The sequence below is a fragment of the Centroberyx affinis genome, unplaced genomic scaffold (genome assembly GCF_046629955.1).
Source record: "Centroberyx affinis isolate AG114_WGS23_722 - 3 ecotype Tasmania unplaced genomic scaffold, CSIRO-AGI_Caff_v1 ptg006282l_1, whole genome shotgun sequence".
Classification (NCBI taxonomy): Eukaryota; Metazoa; Chordata; class Actinopteri; order Beryciformes; family Berycidae; genus Centroberyx; species Centroberyx affinis.
In genome coordinates, this window is record NW_027283193.1 from 72,193 (window position 1) to 94,103 (window position 21,911).

General features: G+C 39.2%; 1 protein-coding gene across 1 annotated transcript; it reads right to left on the bottom strand.

The window, feature by feature from the left end:
- Nucleotides 1-1,158: 1,158 nt before the first annotated feature.
- On the bottom strand, nt 1,159-21,046 carry LOC139638325 (mucin-2-like). Its single transcript, XM_071512435.1, has 15 exons — nt 21,031-21,046; nt 16,494-16,560; nt 15,488-15,553; nt 14,804-14,860; nt 14,571-14,675; nt 14,354-14,477; nt 13,694-13,708; nt 13,375-13,413; nt 12,267-12,410; nt 11,377-11,514; nt 10,262-10,276; nt 8,499-8,605; nt 7,798-7,848; nt 7,419-7,475; nt 1,159-5,982 (listed from the first exon to the last, which is right to left on the bottom strand). The coding sequence occupies exons 2-15, from the start codon at nt 16,530-16,532 to the stop codon at nt 5,902-5,904; spliced, it is 1,038 nt and encodes a 345-aa protein (XP_071368536.1). The 5' UTR covers nt 16,533-16,560; nt 21,031-21,046; the 3' UTR covers nt 1,159-5,901.
- Between the last annotated feature and the right edge of the window lie 865 nt (nt 21,047-21,911).

Here is a 21,911-nt window from a genome sequence, read left to right on the forward strand (position 1 = left end):
GAGATACCAAGTCATTATTTTGAGAAAGTTTCTCAATATTTTGAGATATTAAGTCATTATTTTGAGATACTAAGTCATTATTTTGAGAAAGTTTCTCATTATAATGACTTACAGGATCTTTTTTTTTTCATCACACTGGCGGAAATGGGCTTCCATACTTACGAACCCGGTCTCACTCCTAGTAGGCCTATAAAGCCTCTTCATTTAATTTTTAACCCAAAATGGATGAAGAAACAACCTGTCACGTATCAACAACAACTGCTTTACGGTTTTACTGTAAAATGTACATCATAAGTGGACAAGTACTGAACCACCCCTGACTCTCTTTATTGCAAGAAAACAATCTTTGTACCCTGATAGTGTAAAGCTGATATAAAAATGTTTCACTTTTTCTAATTGTAAGATCACTCGACTTTCATGCAGAAAAAAAAGGAAAAGTCGTGTATGGAGTTCAAAGGGGAGACATAAATATTAAATGGTTTTGCTACTCTTGCTGGATGATTCTGAATTAAACTTGTCACTAAAGGAAAAATTGTGTGGTTGGCAGGTCTTACAAGCCAAAACATTGCTAGCTCTGTGTTGGAAATGTTGGAAACCACATGAGCTGTCAACGTCTCACTGGACTAAATTGTTCGCTTAAGTTTTATATATGGAACTAGTGGAAATTGATGGAGCTGGAGCAGCAACTTAGAATTCATGGTCACAGGCTGAGAGGACAATAGACTATACTTTATAGATTCCTACTGTTTTGTAATTTATATATAATGTTTGTCTATGTTACTTTTCTTTAGGGGTGGGATGGGGGGTTGCCACAGGTTGGGGTGGGGAGGGTGAATGGGTGATGTGTTGAAATGTTTGTCCTACTCAATTATGTGTTTGTGATTGGAAATATGAAGAAATAATACAGTAAGAAGACAGTGAGTGAGTGTCAGTGAGTGTTGTTTGGCATGGGACTGGAGCTAAGGCAGTTTTAGTAAGAAAGAAAGAATGAAAGATAGAATAATAATAATAGGCCTACATAGGAATACAAGAGGGATTGGCAGGGAGCTGGTCCCCCTAAATAAAGACAGAGAGAAATATTCAAGCAAATATTGTTTGGAATATGCTTTTTTTTTTAAAACTCTATGGTCACAAAAGAAACAGCAGCAGATAGGCCTATAGAACAATTTTATTTGTCAGGCAATATGGCATAACAAATCAGTAGGAGGACATTTTTTCACATTTTACAAAAATAATATAATACAAACAATGCCACCACAGTCACATAATACAAATCCAACTCTCCGACCCATGAGTCCTATGCCTGCTAGCATGATAACTTACCATAGCAAAGGAGCAAACTCAAAATCTGCTCCCAAATTAGTTTGGGAGCAGGAATAAGTACAATATTCCTGCTTTACCCATATTCTTCATGAAACAGGCATACATAGGTTACTTCTCAACAACAACTGTCTTTGCTCAAAAATGATGGAATAAATTCCCTTTTAGATGTGCATTGTGCTGCCTAAATGATAAATACAAAACAATCACCCTTTCCTATGCTTAACTTTGAATCTTCATCTCAAGTATGGCAGATGGGAGTTTTAGTTCTACAAACATTTTTCAGAGGCAGAGCTGTTCTGGAGGCAGAAATAATCTCATTGGTTGAGTTAAACCTCAGTGGGCGGAGCCAAAGATCCACCTTCAGAGCACAAGTTAGCTAACTGGAAGACATGAATGGCAAAGAAGATTCTGGTCAAAAATATACATAAAAAATGTAAATAGACATAGCTTCTATTTTCATTCGTTCATGAACATGGTATTCATGATGCTGGAAGGTCAGCAGGTAGCTAACTAGCTTACCTAGATAGCTACAAGCTCGTATAGCTTGTTTGAAATAGGAAGGTCAGCTAGGCTAACTAGCTAACCTAACCTTATTAAAAACTTAGTATAGGTAGATTGCATTTTTGTGATTAGAATGCTAAGCTTCATAATATTAGCTTCCTCCTTGCCTTGTGTTGACGGATGACATGAATTGACAGAGCATTGTGCATGAAAATATCACAACCGGCCGGTAAACGTCATCCGCTAACGAACTTCATCCAATGAAATTTTTACACTGCGTCAAAAGGTTGCAAGACCCGCCCACAACAACACAACCTAGGGGGTTTCAACACATTCCTGTCCGTCAATATGACGGAAGCCAAATGTCCCGTGTGAATGCCGCCTAACTTTACTTAGCCAGAAAAACTGTGGTTCATCTTAAGGGGTCAAAAAGTTTGAGAACCACTAGTGTAGTTTTGCATTCAACACCAGTCACCATGTACAGTATTCCTGGTTATAGTTACAGAACTACCCCTGAACACGCACACACACATATACACACATACTGTGGCAATCCTATTGTTTTTTTAAAGCGCACTATAAATAAACTTGACGGTAACACTTTACAATAAGGGTCACTAAGTTAAGGGTTAATAAGGGTTAATATAACCCTTAATTAACAGTTAACTAATGTGTAATTTACTAATGGTGTTCATGTTAACTAAGGTATTAATTTATACATTATTTAATTGCTTATAAAGATGACTATTAAATAATGTATAAATTAATACCTTAGTTAACATGAACACCATTAGTAAATTATTACCAGACACATTAGTTAACTGTTAATTAAGGGTTAGTTAATGCTTATTAAGCATTAACTAACCCTTAACTTAGTGACCCTTATTGTAAAGTGTTACCAACTTGACTTGACTTGACTTTACCACCACCATTAAGCCATAACCAGAAAATGCATGGCAGAACAAGGCACGCAACATATATCTTTAGGGAGACACTGATTCCAATATTATTATAATATTCCAATAACATTATTCAAGGCTGTAAAAGGTTATCTGTGTAGGAGAGCCGTATGTAACGTTAAAATCAAAACTGCTTGATTTTCTTCCATTGAAAGAAAAATGACTGTATATTAATCAGATTCAGTGAAAAAGTGCTATTAGTGCATCCCTATTATCTTTCCCTCACTAAACACAGAGTGTATGGGACAAGTATTCATGAAGCTTGCCAGAATAGGAGAACTGATCCAGAACCACGAACCAGCTTAGCTTGAATTTTCACAGCATGTGAAAAAAACTGTCACAGCTGGCTGCAATGGTATGGGACGGATTGTATTAAAAACACATTTCAGCACCACAGGTAGCTTATTATTATACTTGTTCATTACTCCTTAATGACAATGTTGGCTACAACCCAACCCTAACCCAGTACGATGAATGAGAAGGTCTGGGCAGCTATGCAAAGAAGGCACTGGAGCACACGCATAGTTCAAATTTGATTTATTTGGTGCAAAGACTGTTTCAATTCAGTCATTAAAATGTCAAAAATGACAAATGCAAGTTATTAAATTGTTTAGTCTGACCAGCAGCCAAAAAAAAAGGAAAGTATTCATTTACAGTGATATGAAACGTAGAAAAGCAAAAAAAACCAAAAAAACTTTAGAAGCTGTAAAATGACTAATCAGTTATCAAAATTGTACTCGATTACATTTCTGATGATTGACTAATCAATCAACTAATTGTTTCAGCACTAAGTCCAAGTGACTAAACTTTAATCCTTGTACTGAATAAATAAACTCTGCTCCAGTGCCTTCTTTGGACAAGCGGCCCAGAGATCTGTCCCGCTGAGAGCACCGGTCCCGCTGTGGGTTAGGCTGAAGCATGAGAAATCTTCATTTCATACAGTATGAAGTATGCTGCCAAACAGCTGCAAATGGCCCAAGGTAAAACTCCAATTATTGTCAGACCCTGTTACAGCCCCTGTGTCCATGAACTCCCTTTGGTTTTTTAGCTAGAAGCGCTGAACAGATGCATGAGGAAAGGTCTGGTAATGGCTACAGTTGTTGCTGCTACAGCTGTTTGCCTTCTTGAAAACGGGAGAGAGCGGCAATCTACTCCACTTGTGTATTGTTTTATTATGCATTCGGACAGTTGGCGGGACGCAAGGAGACAGAACAGGTGAGTCACGGGAGATAAAGGGTGTGAAATCCTTGGCCAGTGGGAGGACCGTGTGGTTAAGAAAAGAACTTAATCACAGGGAAAAGTAATCAGATCGTGTCACATAGGTCTGACTGCAGAATTCTGTTCACAGATCTTTCTAGCCATGGCATTGGCTTGCCAGAATGTAAACAACAATGTAAAAAATGTCATTACAAAGTGTAAACAATAGAATTTGGATGGAGAGCTAATGAAATCGTGACGGGCAAGCGTCTCATTTGTGATTACTACAGCAGAATATAATGGAGCTGATATCACGATGCATTTTTCTGCCCCACGATACGTATTGTCACATTTTTGTATCGCGATATATTGAATTTCAATATGGTTAGGGTTAGGGTTAGGGTCCCATCCCTATTAAGGCCTAAACTATTTACATTTTGAAATGTCTTTGGTGATTATAATGGGGCTCTTGTGAAGTTTGGAGTTGACAATAGTTCATTTTTTTTACAGTCATTGGTTTGGTATTCCTACTGTCTTGCCCCTTCGGTTGCCAGTACTGAAACTGACACCTCCAATAACAGACTCTTAAACCAAACGTCGCCCACTTCCTCAATATCCACCTTTCCTCTCCTTTTGTCAGCACAGCATGATCTCGTTATTAATGCGCCCAATACGTTATAATTTCGATAATGTCGATAAATAGTAAGTACATACGTGAGTGTGTAATGGGACTTCTTCTCACTTGTCCGAAACATATTGGAGAAAATATCCTCTCTTTACCCGAAAACATGTCAGTCGATTCTGCTGAGCAACTACTGTGTGTGAGCAAATTCACAGAGAAATCACATTTACTACACAAGGCACAGGAAAAGTCTGTACAGAGAAGAGCTAACAACATGAAATTGAAAACATCTCAACATGATAGTGGAGAGTCCTTAAAAACTTCTGGCAGGCATCGACCGTCTGAGTGTGGTCCGGCCCGGTCTTAGTGCTTCATTTGTCTGTTACACCTAAACGTGCTATTGGAGTTACAGTGGGTTATGATGAAAGTTGCCGAAAGCTTATTTTGCCAGACTTAAGACTCGTGAAGAATCGACTTAATATTTCTACATTCTGGATCGGGAGTTTAACATCGCAAGACATACAGAATGACACCCTCAATGACACCCGTTGTTCACTGCTTACTGGAAAATACCTTGATCCGCCTGGTGGATAGCTCCGAACACTAGATTCCCATTTGACCTTTCATCTACGCTGTCCAAGTCTATTCCTGTCGTGTCAGCTCCGGGGGACCGCGGAAAAAACCCCAACAAAAAAAACACATCCGAGAAGGGCCGTGGGAGGGAGAGAGAGAGAGAGAGAGAGAGAGAGAGAGACAAATTCCTCAAGACTCGGCCCAGGCGCATTACGTCTCTCTTATGCCCCGATGATCTCGATACACTTCGATTCACTTTGTTTTAGTGCTGCGGTGAAGCGCCATACTCCGTCTTGATCCCCGGAGGGAACGCGCCGCGGCTTGTTCTCCCCGAGCCTCGCCTTCGGGTGCATCCATCCCCCTCATGCGCTTTCGCACTCGCGGCGATATAGCGCGCTCGTCCCTTAAATCCAACAGCGTGTCCTCCTATGCGACAGGCGTGTTCCAATTTCGCTCCGTCCAGCGACCCGTGTTGCATTCAGCGCGTACAGCAGAACGAGCGATGATATAATAATACTGAAAGCTGGTTAGTGGGTAAGTCTCCTTAATCCGGCTTTGCGCTGCCCACGGAGCGGAGGCGAACGCGCGTCCCTCTTGAGGCTCTTGAACGCGTCCGTAACCGTCAGAGGCATGAGGTCTGATGGATGGAGTGGCGGCGAAGGGGGGATGAGGGACGGAGCGTGTTGGGGAAACAGGAGGAGAGAGAGAGAGGTGACGGCAGGCCGGTCAGACATAGGTGTCGTCGCCGTCGCTGGCGCCGGTCTCAAAGCTGCAGTGGCGAGCCTCACCGTTGGACGCGTGACTGCGCTGGCAAAACAGGGAGGGAGAGAAAGAGATTAGCATGTAAACCATGTATAAAACGATCAGAGTCCAGCTCCTAAAGGCATATCAGAACTAGGCTTGGCTAGGATATCCGATTTCCCGCGATACCGAATATGGCGCCATGTGTTGCTTCGATCACAGTTGTACAAGCTTTTAAATCTACGAATGGTAGGATAGTAAAAAAAAAAAAAAAAAATATCCATACTTGAAGTGAAAAATGTGTCTCTTGAATTCAAGCAAGTTCCCGTTTTCCACGATCAGCCCGTTTTTTCTGGAAACGGCAATCCTGCGATATTTTGGCGGGAGAGTATCGCAATATTCCATTTTTGGATATCGCCCAAACCTAATTAGTACTGAGATTGTGTGAAGAGTAGCCTACACACACACTGCACTAATCCATAGGTTGGATTGTTGCCTTGTTCATTGATTTACCGTGCAGAATTTGTAGGTGGTTACCAGGGTTTGACTGGTAGGTTTGTCAGAAAGCATCACACATCCTTTTTGGGAGTGTAGAATAACCTTTAGTAGTCTAAAGCAGTGATTTCGCAACCTTTTTCATATCAAGGAGCCCTAATTTAGACCCCCCTTTGAGGAAATTTTGTCTCTCGGACCCAAATCTGAGAATATTTTTATTGATAGATATGATTTTGTCAAGAATTCCATGACTATCTGTATTGTAGGTAGAGCGATAACAGTGACACTATGATCAAAACAGTCATTCTTCTACATTCTATAATAGTGTTAACTTAAGAATAGTGAGTTTAACAAGTTACAAATTTTTCCGGGGACCCCCTGGAACCCCCTCAAGGACCGCTGGTGGTCCCCGGACCCCACGTTGAGAACCACCGGTCTTAAAAGTGTGATACGAACATGTGATGTTTCATTCCAGCATGCTGTCTATCCAGAGCGCTGCCATAGGAGTGACGCCGACTCAAAGGAGCCCCTTGTTTGAATGAGCCTTGTTTTGAAACGCGTGCGTGACAAGACTCTCGGCTGGAGGCTGTTAAGATTGTATTGTATATTGTATACGACTGTATATACGATAACTGAATTGACTATCATCGAGTGAATAACAGAAAGCTTTGTCAAAGCCACTTCACACCCATGTTTTCCTGCCCACAACGAAACACTGTTCTCTGGTGTCAAGACACCCAGAGCCTTTAGCAGAGGTCAACTGCTTGATACCGTTTCCAATAGCTTTTGGGAGCCACAGTGTATTGGCTTGCTCTTGAATGTGGTTGCTGTGTGGAGTGTAAGTCCTATGCATTCATTAGGTAACTCCATTATCCTAGCATTCTGATACTATAACTCAATGAGTATGAGGCAAGATACACTACGCTGTGAAATTTATTTTAAACTTCATATAAAGGCATCGTTTTGGGCAGGATACTTTTCATATATTAGATGTTGGTTCAAATTACCTGCACCAATTGTGTGGTCTCTGCTGTGGTCCCTCCTGCAGGCAACGCTGTGGTTGGCTGGAAGAGAGAAGAGTGTGAAGTTCTCATCACTTAACAGCAGGGATGGGACGATATGCTTATCTCACAATATGCGATATGGGGTTCACGATTCAATACAACCACGATGCGATTTAATAATTAAAAGTTCAATGACGACAAAGTCTGACTGTGCAGAATTCTGTTTATTTCTGCGCCACAAGTCTTTCCAGCGATGGCATTGGCTTGTTAGAATGTAAACAACAATTTTAAAATGTCATTACAAAGTGACTAATATAATTTGGATGGAGAGCTTGTGAAATACCTACTGCTGTGAAATTGTATAAAAGCAATATTACCGTACCTGCACCTCAACCCCAGTTAGTGAGGTTTCATCCAGCGCTGGAGGTGGCTGCTGAAAGAGACAAGAGGGTTGAAAAGATGCTTCAACTTTACTTTAAAGCAATATTCCAGATTGGTTTATATTCTGGTTTTCATGGCGGTCAAGTGCCGAATAACCCCCATGTTAAATCTAAGTGGAATGTTGCTTTAATGCTGCCCTATGAGGGTTTGGCAGAAGAAAAAAAAAGACTCTTATTTGCAAGTAATAGCCTCAAACCTATTGCAAATCACATAGCCAACAAATGTCCCTTGGAATCAAAGTGAACCAACAGTAAGCCTAAAAGACGCTTCACTGTAAATGTGGCGGGAAGGTAAAGGCACCACAGCCATCCATTTTCCCTACTTCAGCAATGTATTTATTCAGCCATGTTCATTTTTTCTGATATTTCTGAGGTTCAAATTTCACAATATCACAGCAGCTTTGACTGGACAAGGGTGGACATGCACTCCCAAGAGTCCTCAAACCAGTCCAGCAACAGTGTCACTGATGCTGATAACAGAAATAGTGCGTGTGTAGGACAGTTGGGCCTAAAACCTTGAAGCGTTAATATGGATGTTGTGTTAGCTGGACACATGGAACGATGCATGTGCTGTACATTATGCAATCGTGCGCGCACACACACACACAAGCAAACAAACACACATGCATGCGCTCACACTCACCCACTGTCTGTTGTATGTCCTCCTCGAGTATAGTAGGTAAAGGCAAACGAGGCAAAGGATCACATTGACTATCAGCGAGATGCCCAGTGCTGTTGGCATGGTCACCTCTAGAAAAGACCAGAGACAACTCCCATTAGCCGACATCATCCCACCAAGTAAAGAATATGTAATAAATCAGAATTATGTATATCCCAATCAATGAGTACGGAAAGCCCCAAGCTGGATAGCTTTTTTATTTGAACTTTGCTGTTACAGGCATGTATCAGGCTAGATTAGTTGAGGTACAGCAGAGACACTAAATCCAAAATAGTAATTTTGGAAAATATAATATTTTTCTGTCTCTATGAAATACTCATTTTTCTGACTGTTATCATTAGAGATATAAACTTACATAATGTAACATAAGGATGCATTAACTCTGAGCTATATCTCAGCGTTTCATCTGGATCTGACTGACAAGTCATTTTAGAATTGAAACTGAAAATTGAAAATTCAAAAAGGAAAGGAAATGACAATAAGGCAGATTGGAATTTGAATCTTTTAGGGGCAGAGCTCCTCTGGAGGCAGAATTAATGTCATTGGTTGAGTTAAGCTGCAATGTTTTTTGTTTTCTTTCTGGATAAGCGGTGTTACGGTGCATTCCATTGTGCTCGGAACTCGGAGAAAAACGACTTCCAACACGGAAAAATGCAACAGAACGGTCGTTCAAGTCGGAATTCCCAGTCGGAAATTCGGGCAAGATTCTTTCCGCCCGAGTTCTCCGACATAAACACAGCTGACGTCACAAAATCAATTTGTAGTTCATAAAACGTAATTTTACTTGATATGTAGTTTTTGCCTTAGGAAAATGTGTTGTAATGACTTGGTAGTTTTCATTTGTAACGTAATTCAGTTGACTTGTACTTCGTTAGGAGATAGAAGTCTTTGCTAGTATTACTAGAGCATTAATGGCCGCCGTTAACGTTAATGGGCAAAGGCTGTTGCGTCCATGTTTTCCTGAGAAGACGCACTGGAACGCATTTAGATCGGAAATTCCAACTCGGAACTACCGACCTCCGACTTCCAGTGGAATGCACCATTAGACTTGCTCCGATGTTCCTCCTATAGGTGACTGGATCGTCAGTGTAATATCTGACACCTGTGCTGGCCAGCTCTTTATCTACATAGGCTGACTGACTCAGTCATTCTCTCTCCCTTGGCCGTTAGGTGGTTGGCTGTTGCTTTGGGTTTTTCTTTTGGTTTCTTTTTTACCACTTACATTACATCTTTCACTCATCCATGCACTGCATACACTACTGATGTTACTGATTGGCATACGTATTTGGTTAATTATATATTTTGAGTAATAAATCTTATGTTAAACATTTGATTCAATGCGTGGTCTCCCATTTTTGTCCTTCCCCTGAGCCGGGGTTGTGACAGACTGAAGTCCAGTGGAAAAAGGCAAAAGGTAAAGGAGGAAGAAGCTAATATTATGAAGGCTAGAGCTCTTGCTACGAATGGAAATAATGAAAGTTATCTAGGCTAGCTAGTTAGCCTAGCTGACCTTCCATGTTCAAACTAGCCTGTAGCTATGAAGGTAAGCTAGTTATCTAGCTGCTGACCTTCCAACATCATGAATGCCATGGTAATGAAAGAAAAAGTAATTTCCATTTTATAATAAAAAAAACTTTCTGCCTCAAGAGCAGCTCTGCCTGTGAGAAATATTTGAATAACTGAAACTCAAATCTGCAAATGTTATGAGGGAATTTTAAAATGCTTACCTTGAGTGCGTTTGTCTAGGGAAAGATAAAAAAAAAATGATGTCAGTGTAACTGCAGACTTACAATGTAAGACAACATATATAGGATACATGGTAATGTTTGACAATCTCATTCAATATTGCCAATTGTAACAAATGAGAAAGACACAGCCAACATGTTTGATTAACTTCACTCTGAGCTACGTGAACCATGTCAATCATAGGATGTCTGCTGGTTTCTGTCTATTTGAGAAGTTCAACAAAATAAAGTAGAAAACTTCAATTAGAGAGCAATGAATTCACACATCTGGGGTGATCACAGCAACACACGTAGGTCATGCACATGCGCGTTCCCATCATGCAGCTGAATTTACATGTGAAAATATCACCTCAGTAATGATAACGTGATCGAGAGAATAAACTGCGTTATTCAGTCAGTGGGCTCTGACCCAAAAGTGGGACAAACCACTTAAGTGGAACAATAGTTTATGGCAACTTTTAAAGGAGAATTCCGATGTCATTTAGAGTCCTAGCCCATTTTTCTTCTGTCCACGTCTAGTTTACATTTCCCCCAGTCACTTGCCACATGCCGCACTGTATGTAATAAGATGTTTTAATGCAAACTTTACGGTGTCAAACCTAGCTTGAAGTTAACTGCTCTCCCTGCTAACAAAGACACCCGGAATAAAAAAGACATGGATGTGACAGTAAAGATTGCAACATGTTTTTGAGGGATTATTTCCTGGGACCAGAGCGTTACGTAACGCCGCACTGATATGAAAACACTCAACTCAGCACAATGAAATAAGGAGAAAACATGAAGTTTGACCAAACCAAATGAATGGTTCAAGATTACTGTGACGCATTCTCTCGCTCTGTGGAAGTTATTTTTCATACTGTGCAAGAATGAACGGCAGCAAATGGCTTCTTCTGAAGGGTGGAAACCTGAAATCTTCAACTACACTGACTGTGTGCAGATGCCAGCGGGAATAATGTAAAGGAGAGGGGCAACCTGGACGATTGGCACGAACCTAAAAAAAACACTGATACTATCCTTTAAATAGCAATATAATAATAATAGTAACCTTTATGTGTAAATGCATTATTCATTAATAATGCGCCTTTAACATTGCTCACCCCGGACGTTTGCAGATGCTGTTTGTTTACGGGTCGATGTTAGAAGTGATGTAGCTGCCATTGCTGTTGTTATTGGAGCCAGTGTTGTTGTCAGTGTTGTTAACTGTGGCTGGTTGGACGCAGTTGTGAGAGGTGGATCTAAAACAGCAGGCAATTCAGTCAAGAGCAAAACCTTACATACAGTGTGGGCCTGGTAGGCACTAGTAGTAGTAGTAGAAGCTTTGGTGATAGAAGCAGGCCTTAGTGTTTAGACGGTTAATTATCTGGAGAACTTTGGAAAAGTTACAGAAAAGGATATAAATTAAAGTTACAGAAAACAAAAACCCTCAACACTCATCACTCAACTGCTCATTTGACCTCTGATTATCTTTTGTATTATTGCAGTGATTATTTAGAATTAAAATTATTAGAATTATAGCAAAAATATAACAATAACAATCAGGTACAATTATTTATGATGCCATTTTATGATTATATTCATAATAATGAGTAACTATAAATCACAGTAACACATTATAATAATTATATTATGTAATTATTATGATTTATAATTCATCTAAGATTTGACAGTCTTTGATTTTGTTTATTGAGAGAGAAAGCCCTCCAGGAAAATCTGTTGCCTAATAAGATCATTAAAGCGCAGACTTGGCAGGCGACTGGAATGAGGTTACAAATGGATGAACATTTCTGTCATTCAGGCTCATTCAGAAAATGAATCAAAATAATGCAATTATGCAATAGCAAAAATGAACGGAGAGGGGCAACCTGGATGATTGGCACAAACTTAAAAAAAACACTGATACTATCCTTTAAATAGCAATATAATAATAATAGTAACCTCTATGTGTAAATGAATGATTCATTAACAATGCGCCTTTAACATTGCTCACCCTGGCCGATTTCAGATGCTGTTTGTGTGCCGGTCGATGTTAGAAGTGATGTAGCTGCCATTGCTGTTGTTGGTTCTTTCACTGGAGCCAGTGTTGTCGTTGTTGTTAACTGTGGCTGGTTGGATGCAGTTGTGGGAGGTGGAGCTAAAACAGCAGGCAATTCAGTCAAGAGCAAAATCTTACTTACAGTGTAGGCCTGGTAGGCACTAGTAGTAGTTTTAGTAGAAGTAGCAGTAGAAGCTTTGGTGATAGCAGCAGTAGTCGTGGTAGTGGTAGGAATTATTATCGCCATTAGATCCTTGGTTAAACTGAGTTAACAGGCGAACACGATGCACAAGACAATACAAAAAAAGACATGCTATCACACAAATCTGAGTGAGATTTTCCCAAGCATCACATCCCAATGGAAGTCAGCACACACACCCTAAAAAACAGGCCTTAGTGTTTAGACGGTTAATTATCTGGAGAACTTAGGAAAAGTTACAGAAAAAGATATAAATTAAAAGTTACAGAAAAGAAAAACCCTCAACACTCATCACTCAACTGCTCATTTGACCTCTGATTATCTTTTGTATTATTGTAGTGATTATTTAGAATTAAAATTATTAGAATTATAGTAAAAATATAACAATAACAATCAGGTACAATTATTTATGATGCCATTTTATGATTATATTCATAATAATTAGTAACTATAAATCACAGTAACACATTATAATAATTATATTATGTAATTATTATGATTTATAATTCATCTAAGATTTGACAGTCTTTGATTTTGTTTACTGAGAGAGAAAGCCCTCCAGGAAAATCTGTTGCTTAATAAGATCATTAAAGCGCAGACTTGGCAGGCGACTGGAATGAGGTTACAAATGGATGAACATTTCTGTCATTCAGGCTCATTCAGAAAATGAAACAAAATAATGCAATTATGCAATAGCAAAAATGACATTGGGTTCTTGTAAAATAGATGATTTCTGGGATTTGAAATGTAGAGCGTTAGCATACTCTCACAGCTTGGTTATTTTTAGATTTTGTTGTTAGATAAATAGAGTTATAGTTAGTGTTTAGTTAGAGAGCGGTTATAAATAACAGAAGGTGGACTCACTGGTGATTGGTGCTTTTTGATAACATTGATAAAAAGTTTCTGAAAAAGATTAGATCAGTGTTACATCAAAAGTCAATTGCAGAACCAAGCTACAGTAAAGTACTTTAGTTTTTTGTTCTATAAAAATATATACAATATTTGTATTATAGAAAAAAACAATGAATGTGTGTAGATGCACTGATCCCATTAACTAATTTATTACCAACAGCATGTACACACACAAACACACACACATACACACACACTTCAACTCTTAATATCCCCATCCTCTTCGTCACATCCATAACATTGACACTCACTCCACAGCATCCGTACTCACCGTTCTTGGGGCAGTCTGTAATGCAAGAAGGGAAGAAAAGAAAATGATGAAATAAAACACAAAGATTACAGTCACAGATGGAAATTGATTTTTGAGCAAGATGAGGGTCTAGCTGAATTTTTCGTTTTGTCCAGTTAACCCCTGAATTCAAGCACCTGACAGATCTTGCTTCCCTTATCCGTGATCACAACACCACAAAATGAATGGGTGACAGTAATATGGTAACACAACTGAGAACCCACGTACTGTATTTGCATTTAACAGAGAATTTACTTTTACTTCTTGTAGTTATAGAGCTTGTTTGCTGGGAGGCCAAAACAGTTTCTGTTGTTATTTTAGTAGTAGTGGTAATGGTAGTTGTAGTAGTATTAGTAGTAGTAGTGGTAGTAGTGGTATTAATAGTACTAATAGTAGTAGTAGTAGTAGTAGTAGTAGTAGTAGTAGTAATATCATTAGTAGTAGTAGTTGTACTAGCATGAGTAGTAGTAGCGGTAGTATTAGTAGTATCATTAGTAGCAGTAGTAGTAGTTGTAGTATTAACAATAGTAGTGGTAATTGTAGTACTATTAGTAGAAGTAATAGTGTTAGTGTTACTATTACTTGTAGTAGTAGTAGTAGTAGTGGTATTATCAGTATCAGTTTCAGTATTCTATGCATTACCTTCTAAAGGAATGCCTTTTACTTGGCCAGTCAAGCAGTTGAAGTCTGAGACAGAGATCATCTCAGGGCCAGATGGAGAATGTCCCACTGCGTTGAGAGCATTGCTGTTACACATTCCTTCTGGCTGCGGTGCAGAGGAGAAACAAACAGAGGTCAGTCCGTTAAAAACACTGATGGACAGTGCAAAATTACTCTCTCTCTCTCTCTCTCTACTCACCAATTGCGGGTCAAAGCAGTCTTCCAAAATATGGCATATGTGGCTCTCACGACTGGTTCCATCGCACCATCTCTTTAGGGTGCACTCGACCACCACGGCATCGTCCTGCATGGGAAAGAGGACGTGCGCTGAGTCAAATGTAATTCAGTTTAAAGCCACCAATCCCGTCTCTATGTAGCCACATGCATGTTAGGTATATTCACATAGATTCTAGACAGTATCCTCATACTTACTTGCGTACTGTTTGTTCTTTCCAGCCGAATCATATGGTTTACGGACAGATTTGACATCTTGAAACGAAAAGGCAAATGAACAAAAGTCAAATTCATTTCCAATCACAGCGAACTAGAAGAGTGGTTTCATTTTAATTTCATTTCGAAGTTGGCACAGTGAGAGAATGCACAAGGATGACTGTTTTGATATACTTTATAGTAGGTATGGGATGATATGCTTATCTCACGATACGAGACGATACATATGGGATTCATGATTTGATACAACCACGATACAATGTAATATATAAAATGACGACAAAGTCTGACTGTGCTGAATTTTGTTTATTTCTGAGCCACAAATCTTTCTAGCGATGGCATTGGTTTGCTAGAATGTAAACAATTTCAAAGTGTCATTACAAAGTGTAAATAATATAATTTGGATGGAGAGCTTGTGAAATTGGGATGGTCAAGCGTCTCATTTGTGATTACTACAGCAGAATAAAATGGAGCTAATAATGTGAAATATTTTTCTGCCCCGCGATATGTATCGGCACATTTTTGTAGCAGGATATATTGAATTTCGATGTATCGTCCCATCTGTACTTTGTGGTGATCTTAGTTTGATTTCAACATACTCGCTGTTGTTATCTCCCCACGTAAAATCAAAAATCTCCTCAAATGAAAAATGATGGAAGAACATACCATCTCCTTCTTGAAGAGATGATCATAACATCCCTCTTCCGAACGATGAATCCTCCACAGGAACACCTGGTAGGATAATAAAAAAACAAAAATAATCATACATGAAGTGAAAAAACAATCAGCCCGTTTTTCCTTGAAATAGCAGGAATGAGCAAATTATACCAATTGGCCATTGTTTCCTCCAATGCTTGAATAGTAAGACCAAATTTCTAGACTGTTAATAATAATTATTATTGTTATAGCCTAGAAATTTGATGTAATTTGGAAGAAATAAAATAAACTACCCCCAGAAAAAATAAAATAAAATACCGTATATAGACATTGGATTTTCTAGATCATTTGAGATAGTGAATGATGAAGTTAATGTGTCATTTGAACTTCTCTTGGTTTCTTAACGTACAAACTTTTTAAATAGGGCTGCAACTGCGGTGTAAACAAACATAAAAAGACCGCAAATGTATTTTCAGTAATTTAAATAGACATGTTTGACGACATTAATGCATTCTGTCTGTTGTAAATGGTATAAATGGTATTGAAATGTTGAGTTTAAAATGCAAAACAGTGAATACCTACTTAATTGTATAGAATGTGTGTTTAAATGAATGAATTTAGAGGCTTACTTTTTCACTGCAACTATTTTAACACAAGTGGAAAGTTATATTAAAGTTAAGAAAAAAACTGATAATTTTGCTTCCAGGAATCCCATTTATTTGTAAGTTGTTTCTTAGAAAGCAAAATAGGAAGAAAATACTTAAGAACTATTTTCATGTATAGACACTTGTCTTAACTTTTTAATAAAAGCGCTTTTTAAAATAGCGCTCAAGAAGATATTTTGTTCCTACAAAGGTTTTGTGAATCCAGCCCCTGTTTTGTAATTGGATACATACTGAGTATGCAAAACATTGAGGAACACCTGTTGTAACTCACTATTGGGAAGTAAATAATATATAATATACTACCTAATACACTACCTAATATACTGGAAACTCCATTAAGTGAGACTTACAATGAGAAAGGGCAAGGTTAAGCATCTCGATGACATCATGTTGCTATCGCGACCATCCAGATTCTCACTGGGGAGAGAGGCAGAGAGAGGAAGAGGGAGGCACATTATACAATAGCATCGGGGTGTGTTGTCAGGTCACACACACACACACACAAGGTGCAATATAATACCATAGCAATCTCTATTCCAAAACCAGATATCCACCGTTTGAACAAAGCAGCAGCAGTGAGATGCATCATTTCCCCAAGTTCTGTCCGAACACAATCAGTGGTGTGCGAGATATTTTGTGTGAAGAGTGAAGCGGATGAACGAACAATTGAACGGATAAGCAAAAAACAAGCAAATGAACGAACAAGTAAACAAATGGGCGCACGTACAAACAAACGGAAGGACAGAGGCTGATCCATATCCAAAAACAAAAAACAAAAACAGAAGGCATGAACTACTGTATTTCCAGCTTGACACTTGACTTGATGCGGGAAGAGCAGACTTGAGACTTGACTTGACTTGGGTTCTGGTGACTTGGGACTTGACTCTGACTTGTACTCTGATGACTTGAAAAGGTTTCTAAAGTCTTGACTTGAGATCTTGTGTTTGTGTAAATGACTTAGATTGAAAGTGATGAGATTTGTTCCAGCAGACGACTGAATTTAAATTCTGTTTTCTGAATTTGTATGGAATGATTGAATTTACTGAAGTTGAAACTGATTCTAGAAATCAAACTCATGATGCTCTTACCAAGTTTTTATCCTATTAAAACCATATTGCATTGAAAAGTCCTAGATATTTAGTTTTCTTTAAGATATTAAATTGATACTGGACTCTTGATTTGTTCTGACTTGACTTGCTGTTCTACATTTAGACTTGAGACTTGATTTGAGACTTGTGCCTCAAGACTTGAGACTGACTTGGGACTCAAGCAAAGTAGACTCGGTCACACCTCTGATTTCCAGCATTTTGGACCAAACCATTGACATAGTGATCGCAGCATTCATGAACCGACCATCTGTTGTCCTCCAGCCAAGTTAAAGACTAGAGTCATGCAGCAGTTGAGTAAAGGTCAACACAGTCAACAGATAAGATTAGGACATGAAGGCGGAATGTGTTGTTCATTGTGTGTCTGAGGTAAGGGTTAGGACCTGTCCTATTGTTTTGGTATCTCACGCTCAAGGCCTAAGACACTCCTTGTCTCTTTGCCACCAGGCGTAATTTGTGTCCCTCCCAAAATTGTGTTTCCCCTGTTGTGTCTCAGCCGCAATTTCATACCAGGGAAGAAAAAATAGTAATTTAAATTTTTGTGGATTGTGTACCCATGGCTGGCTTTTCAAATGGTACAACGATGTTTGAAAAAATGTTTCATGGGATTACAAAGAAGCAGCCTACAGAAACGTAACCCTAGTTGACTCCTAATGACCAGAGATCGTGCTTGTATGTGATTTATCAAGTGCACTTTCCCCACGATCACTTACTCAGGCAAAACAACAACACACACCAAACGAGAACAAACGATGGAGCCCTGCCAGGGATATTCCTTACGGGAAACATATTTTGGCACAAGACTCCGAACAGGGAGAGTGAAAGTCACATTCCACCTCGGTAAAACCGTGACTTATGATCAAATCCCCCATGCCAGGCTCCTGACTGATACTATGCATTGCAACCCTACACAGTACAACCACTGAAGCACCGCTCGGACATGTGTGATATGTGCACTGTCATGTTGCTGCAGGAGAGGTCAATATGCTCCTGCAGCAACACCACCACAGCACATTCCTGTGCATGTACTGCATTTGCGGAATAAAACGATTATGGTTATTAGAATCATTGAGGTTATAAGAATCAACAGGACTGGACAGAAGATTAGAGGAGAGGAGAGGAGAGAAGAGTGCATAAAACTGACATGATACCCATTACAACACAGTATACATTTCATTATAATACATTACAGTCATTCAAATAGTTAGTAGTTATTAAATAGTGTCATCTTATAGCTGCTCTATGCAATTTTCACATGTTGGCAATCATGTGACGTGAAGTCAGTAAACGCTCATATTTCCAACCCAGCAGATATCCATATACTGTATCTGCCCATAATTTACTTTTGTGGTCATAATAATATTATTCAAGATAAATCTAAAATTTTGTCAGAATAACTGGGATTGTGTTCAGAATTGCAGATTTTTGCCAGTGCACCACAGGGGAAAATGGTGATTTTGGCTGAATTGGTCAATTTTGAGATGTTGTCATATTTTGCTTCCAATAGAGTTTCATAAGTTGTACAAAACAATAATAGAAAATAGCTACGAATAGATAGTTCACTCGTTTTATACCAGATGCGCACACAGAAGCTTTCTTTAAATTCTTTTGTCATTCCTTTTTTTATGAGATACTCTGTATGAAAAAATAGGTACAAATCATCACATTTACAGGGTTTTGTACATGAGTCATCAAATTTAATCTAATCCATTGACAAAAAAAAATGCTTTAAGTAACATAAAATTTTGCGTATTTTTAAGGAACTATCTCTAATTTCCATAGGTAATAACAAAATATATAAAAGTCCTAATACAAAAAGTGTTTGTATTTGTGTCCTTATTCATCAGGTAAAATTTCACTCTCATAGGATAATGGGAATTTTTTTGTCCTATTCACCTGTGGTGCCAATCATTTCTCACTGTGTTGTGGCAGACTTGCAAACCAACTTCCTAATCAGTGCCATGGCCACTTAGCTTCTGTGTCTTGGCCTGGTGGTTTTCCTCTCATATCACACCAGTCCACTCATTAAAGCCATTCAGTGGTTTGGTAAGAGTTCAATGATGGTTAGCAATGTACCGGCAGATAAAGAGAGCGCGAGGGAGAGAGAGAGAAGAGGAAGTTTAGTCATGACTCTGTGGTAAATTAGACGGTGAGTAAACTGTGACCTGCAGGCAGAACAACCAAACTTTTTCCTTAAAAGAGCCTGATCCTCACATAACTTACAACAGTTGGATACTGTGTAATATGAGTTGTACTGTGAATTTATATATTGATTTTTCTGTCAGCTTAAAAAGTGGGTAGTAAATCAAATGTATTTGTATCACATCAGCAGCCCAGTCAAGCCTGCCCATTAAAAGGTGGGTAAACTGAGCTATGGTGGATTTACCCTCCGACTTCATGCCTAAAATATCTTGTTTCAAGTTGCAAATTACTGCCAAAAAAAAAAAATGCATTGAAATAACTAAATAAGGTAACACTTTACAATAAGGGTCACTAACTTATGGGTTAGTTAATGCTTAATAAGGGTTAGTTAATGCTTAATAATCATTAACTAACCCTTAATTAAGTTAACTAATGTGTTATTTACTAATGGTGTTCATATTAACTAAGGTATTCATTTATACATGAACATCATTAGTAAATGACACATTAGTTAACTGTTAATTAAGGGTTAGATAAAGTGTTACTCTAAATACTACTAAATACTAGTGGATAATGGTAAGTTATTCACTGTAGATGTCATAAGCAAACAAGACACCACTATTTGACTGAGAAGAAAAAATAAAATAAAATACCAGGACTCACAGTAAGAAGTAAAGCGCAGGTCAGTAAATAAACATAACAAACAGATAACCAAACATCTTGTCACCCAAATCGTGCAGTAGCCTAACTAACGTTGCACATGTTGGAGACGAGGTTATCGATGGAGCCGCTGAGAAGCCTTCTGCCTGGCTACATTAGACACACTGATAACATTAAGTAGAGCAGGAGCCTACATGAATGAAAGACAGAAACACGCAAAACTAGAGAAGTGTGTTCACTTACCCATAGGTAAAATGTAGATAGACTCAACACAGCCAGCACACGACGGTGTAACGGAGCTAGTGTAGCAGCTTAAACAGATGCAAAATGTTCGGACGCACACACCGGGTCAATCAATAGGATATTATGGCGCGTGACAATATACAGCGGTGCGTAGTAATACAGCAGCTGCTTTGGCTTGGCTCGAGGGCGTTGCCAATATTCCAATGTGACGATGACCAACGGTTATCTCCAAAGCACGTTCCGAAGCGTTATGTCCACATCCATCAAGTGCCCACTTGTGTGAGCGCGCGACGAAACCGAGTGAATACCACATAAGCAGGGCTTTCTAAAGACCGAGTAGGCTGTGCATGTTTCCAGTGTTGTCCACGCACCGACTTTTTTTTTTTAAGTCTCGAATCTACACAGTTTCATACATGTGCTCCTATGTTCCAACCGAGCCTGCCCGTGGTCCCGCAAAAAAAAAAAAAAAAACTTTCCACGGCGTCGGTTACGCTCCGAGTGAAGAGGCACGCTCACGTTCCAACAGCAGCCTGTATGAAGCGCGTCCGCGGTGCTCCGTAGTGACTTCACACTGACTTTATGCTAACTTATATCTCCTGCGGTATTACTATAATACCCCTATGGCTATTTTCATAGTTCCCCTACAGTCTATGAGAGGATTAGCTCCATTTCGTATGAGAACGCATTCAATTCTCCAGCTGGGTGGGATGAAAAATATGAAAGCAAAGGGACCTACCGTGCAGCAGCGGCGGCGGTGGTGGCGCGGTGTGTGTGGCTGCTGCGCTCCGGGGCGTGCAACCATTCTTTATTTTAGTTTCACTTTTCGTCCTTCGCCGACGCTTCCTGGGGCGAACACCCTCCTCCTCCTCCTCCTCCTCCTCCACCTCACCATCATCATCATCATCATCATCATCTCACACAGGGAGTTCCCACCTCACCGGTTGGGTGAAAGTAATAACAGGCATGGATAGACTTTCAAGTGACTAACAGAGCTGGGGATGGAGCAAAGGAGGGGCGCAGCTGTAATGCTCCGTCCTTTCTTCAGCCCTTCCCCACTGCGGGTCACTGCGGGCTGTGTAGCCTAATAATACGGGAGACTAGGGCATGTTGTCACCCATTTTACTCATTGGTGTATTTCTCAGCAGTGCCTCACTACCTATATTTTTTCTAGCTAGATGGCATTTTTTTACATTTTGAATAACTTACCTGAAGCAAAAGTTATTACTGGTGAAATAGCACGTGACAACTTACCCCAGGTCAGGGCATGTTGTCACATAGATAAGTGTGCTGTGTTCATCTCCTTTGAAGTATAAATAGTATAATAACATGAGAAATTTCATCTCAGAAATCAACACACACCAGGTAAAATAACCCCTTAACCATCCTGGGATACACAGATATAAATTCTAATACAATTTCTAACAGTATGATATATTAATGTACATTTAATCTGATGTTTTATGATGCAAAATGGCTTCTTAGTCGCTTACAGAATTGGATTTGAATTATTTGGATTCCTTAGTAAAGAAAAAAAAATGAGAAGAAAAACTTTACTTTCAGGTATCAAAAACCAAAATTGTTCTTAGGTTTTGACTTGGACTGTTGTAAAGATATAGG

Excerpts from the sequence above, each read along its gene's own strand:
- LOC139638325 (XM_071512435.1), bottom strand. The coding sequence starts at position 16,532 with ATGATGTCATCGAGATGCTTAACCTTGCCCTTTCTCATT. Across the intron at positions 12,411-13,374 it reads TCAAAAAGCACCAATCACCA|CTCCACCTCCCACAACTGCA; the intron begins GTGAGTCCACCT and ends CTGCTGTTTTAG. Across the intron at positions 7,476-7,797 it reads TAACTGGGGTTGAGGTGCAG|CCAACCACAGCGTTGCCTGC; the intron begins GTACGGTAATAT and ends TCTCTCTTCCAG.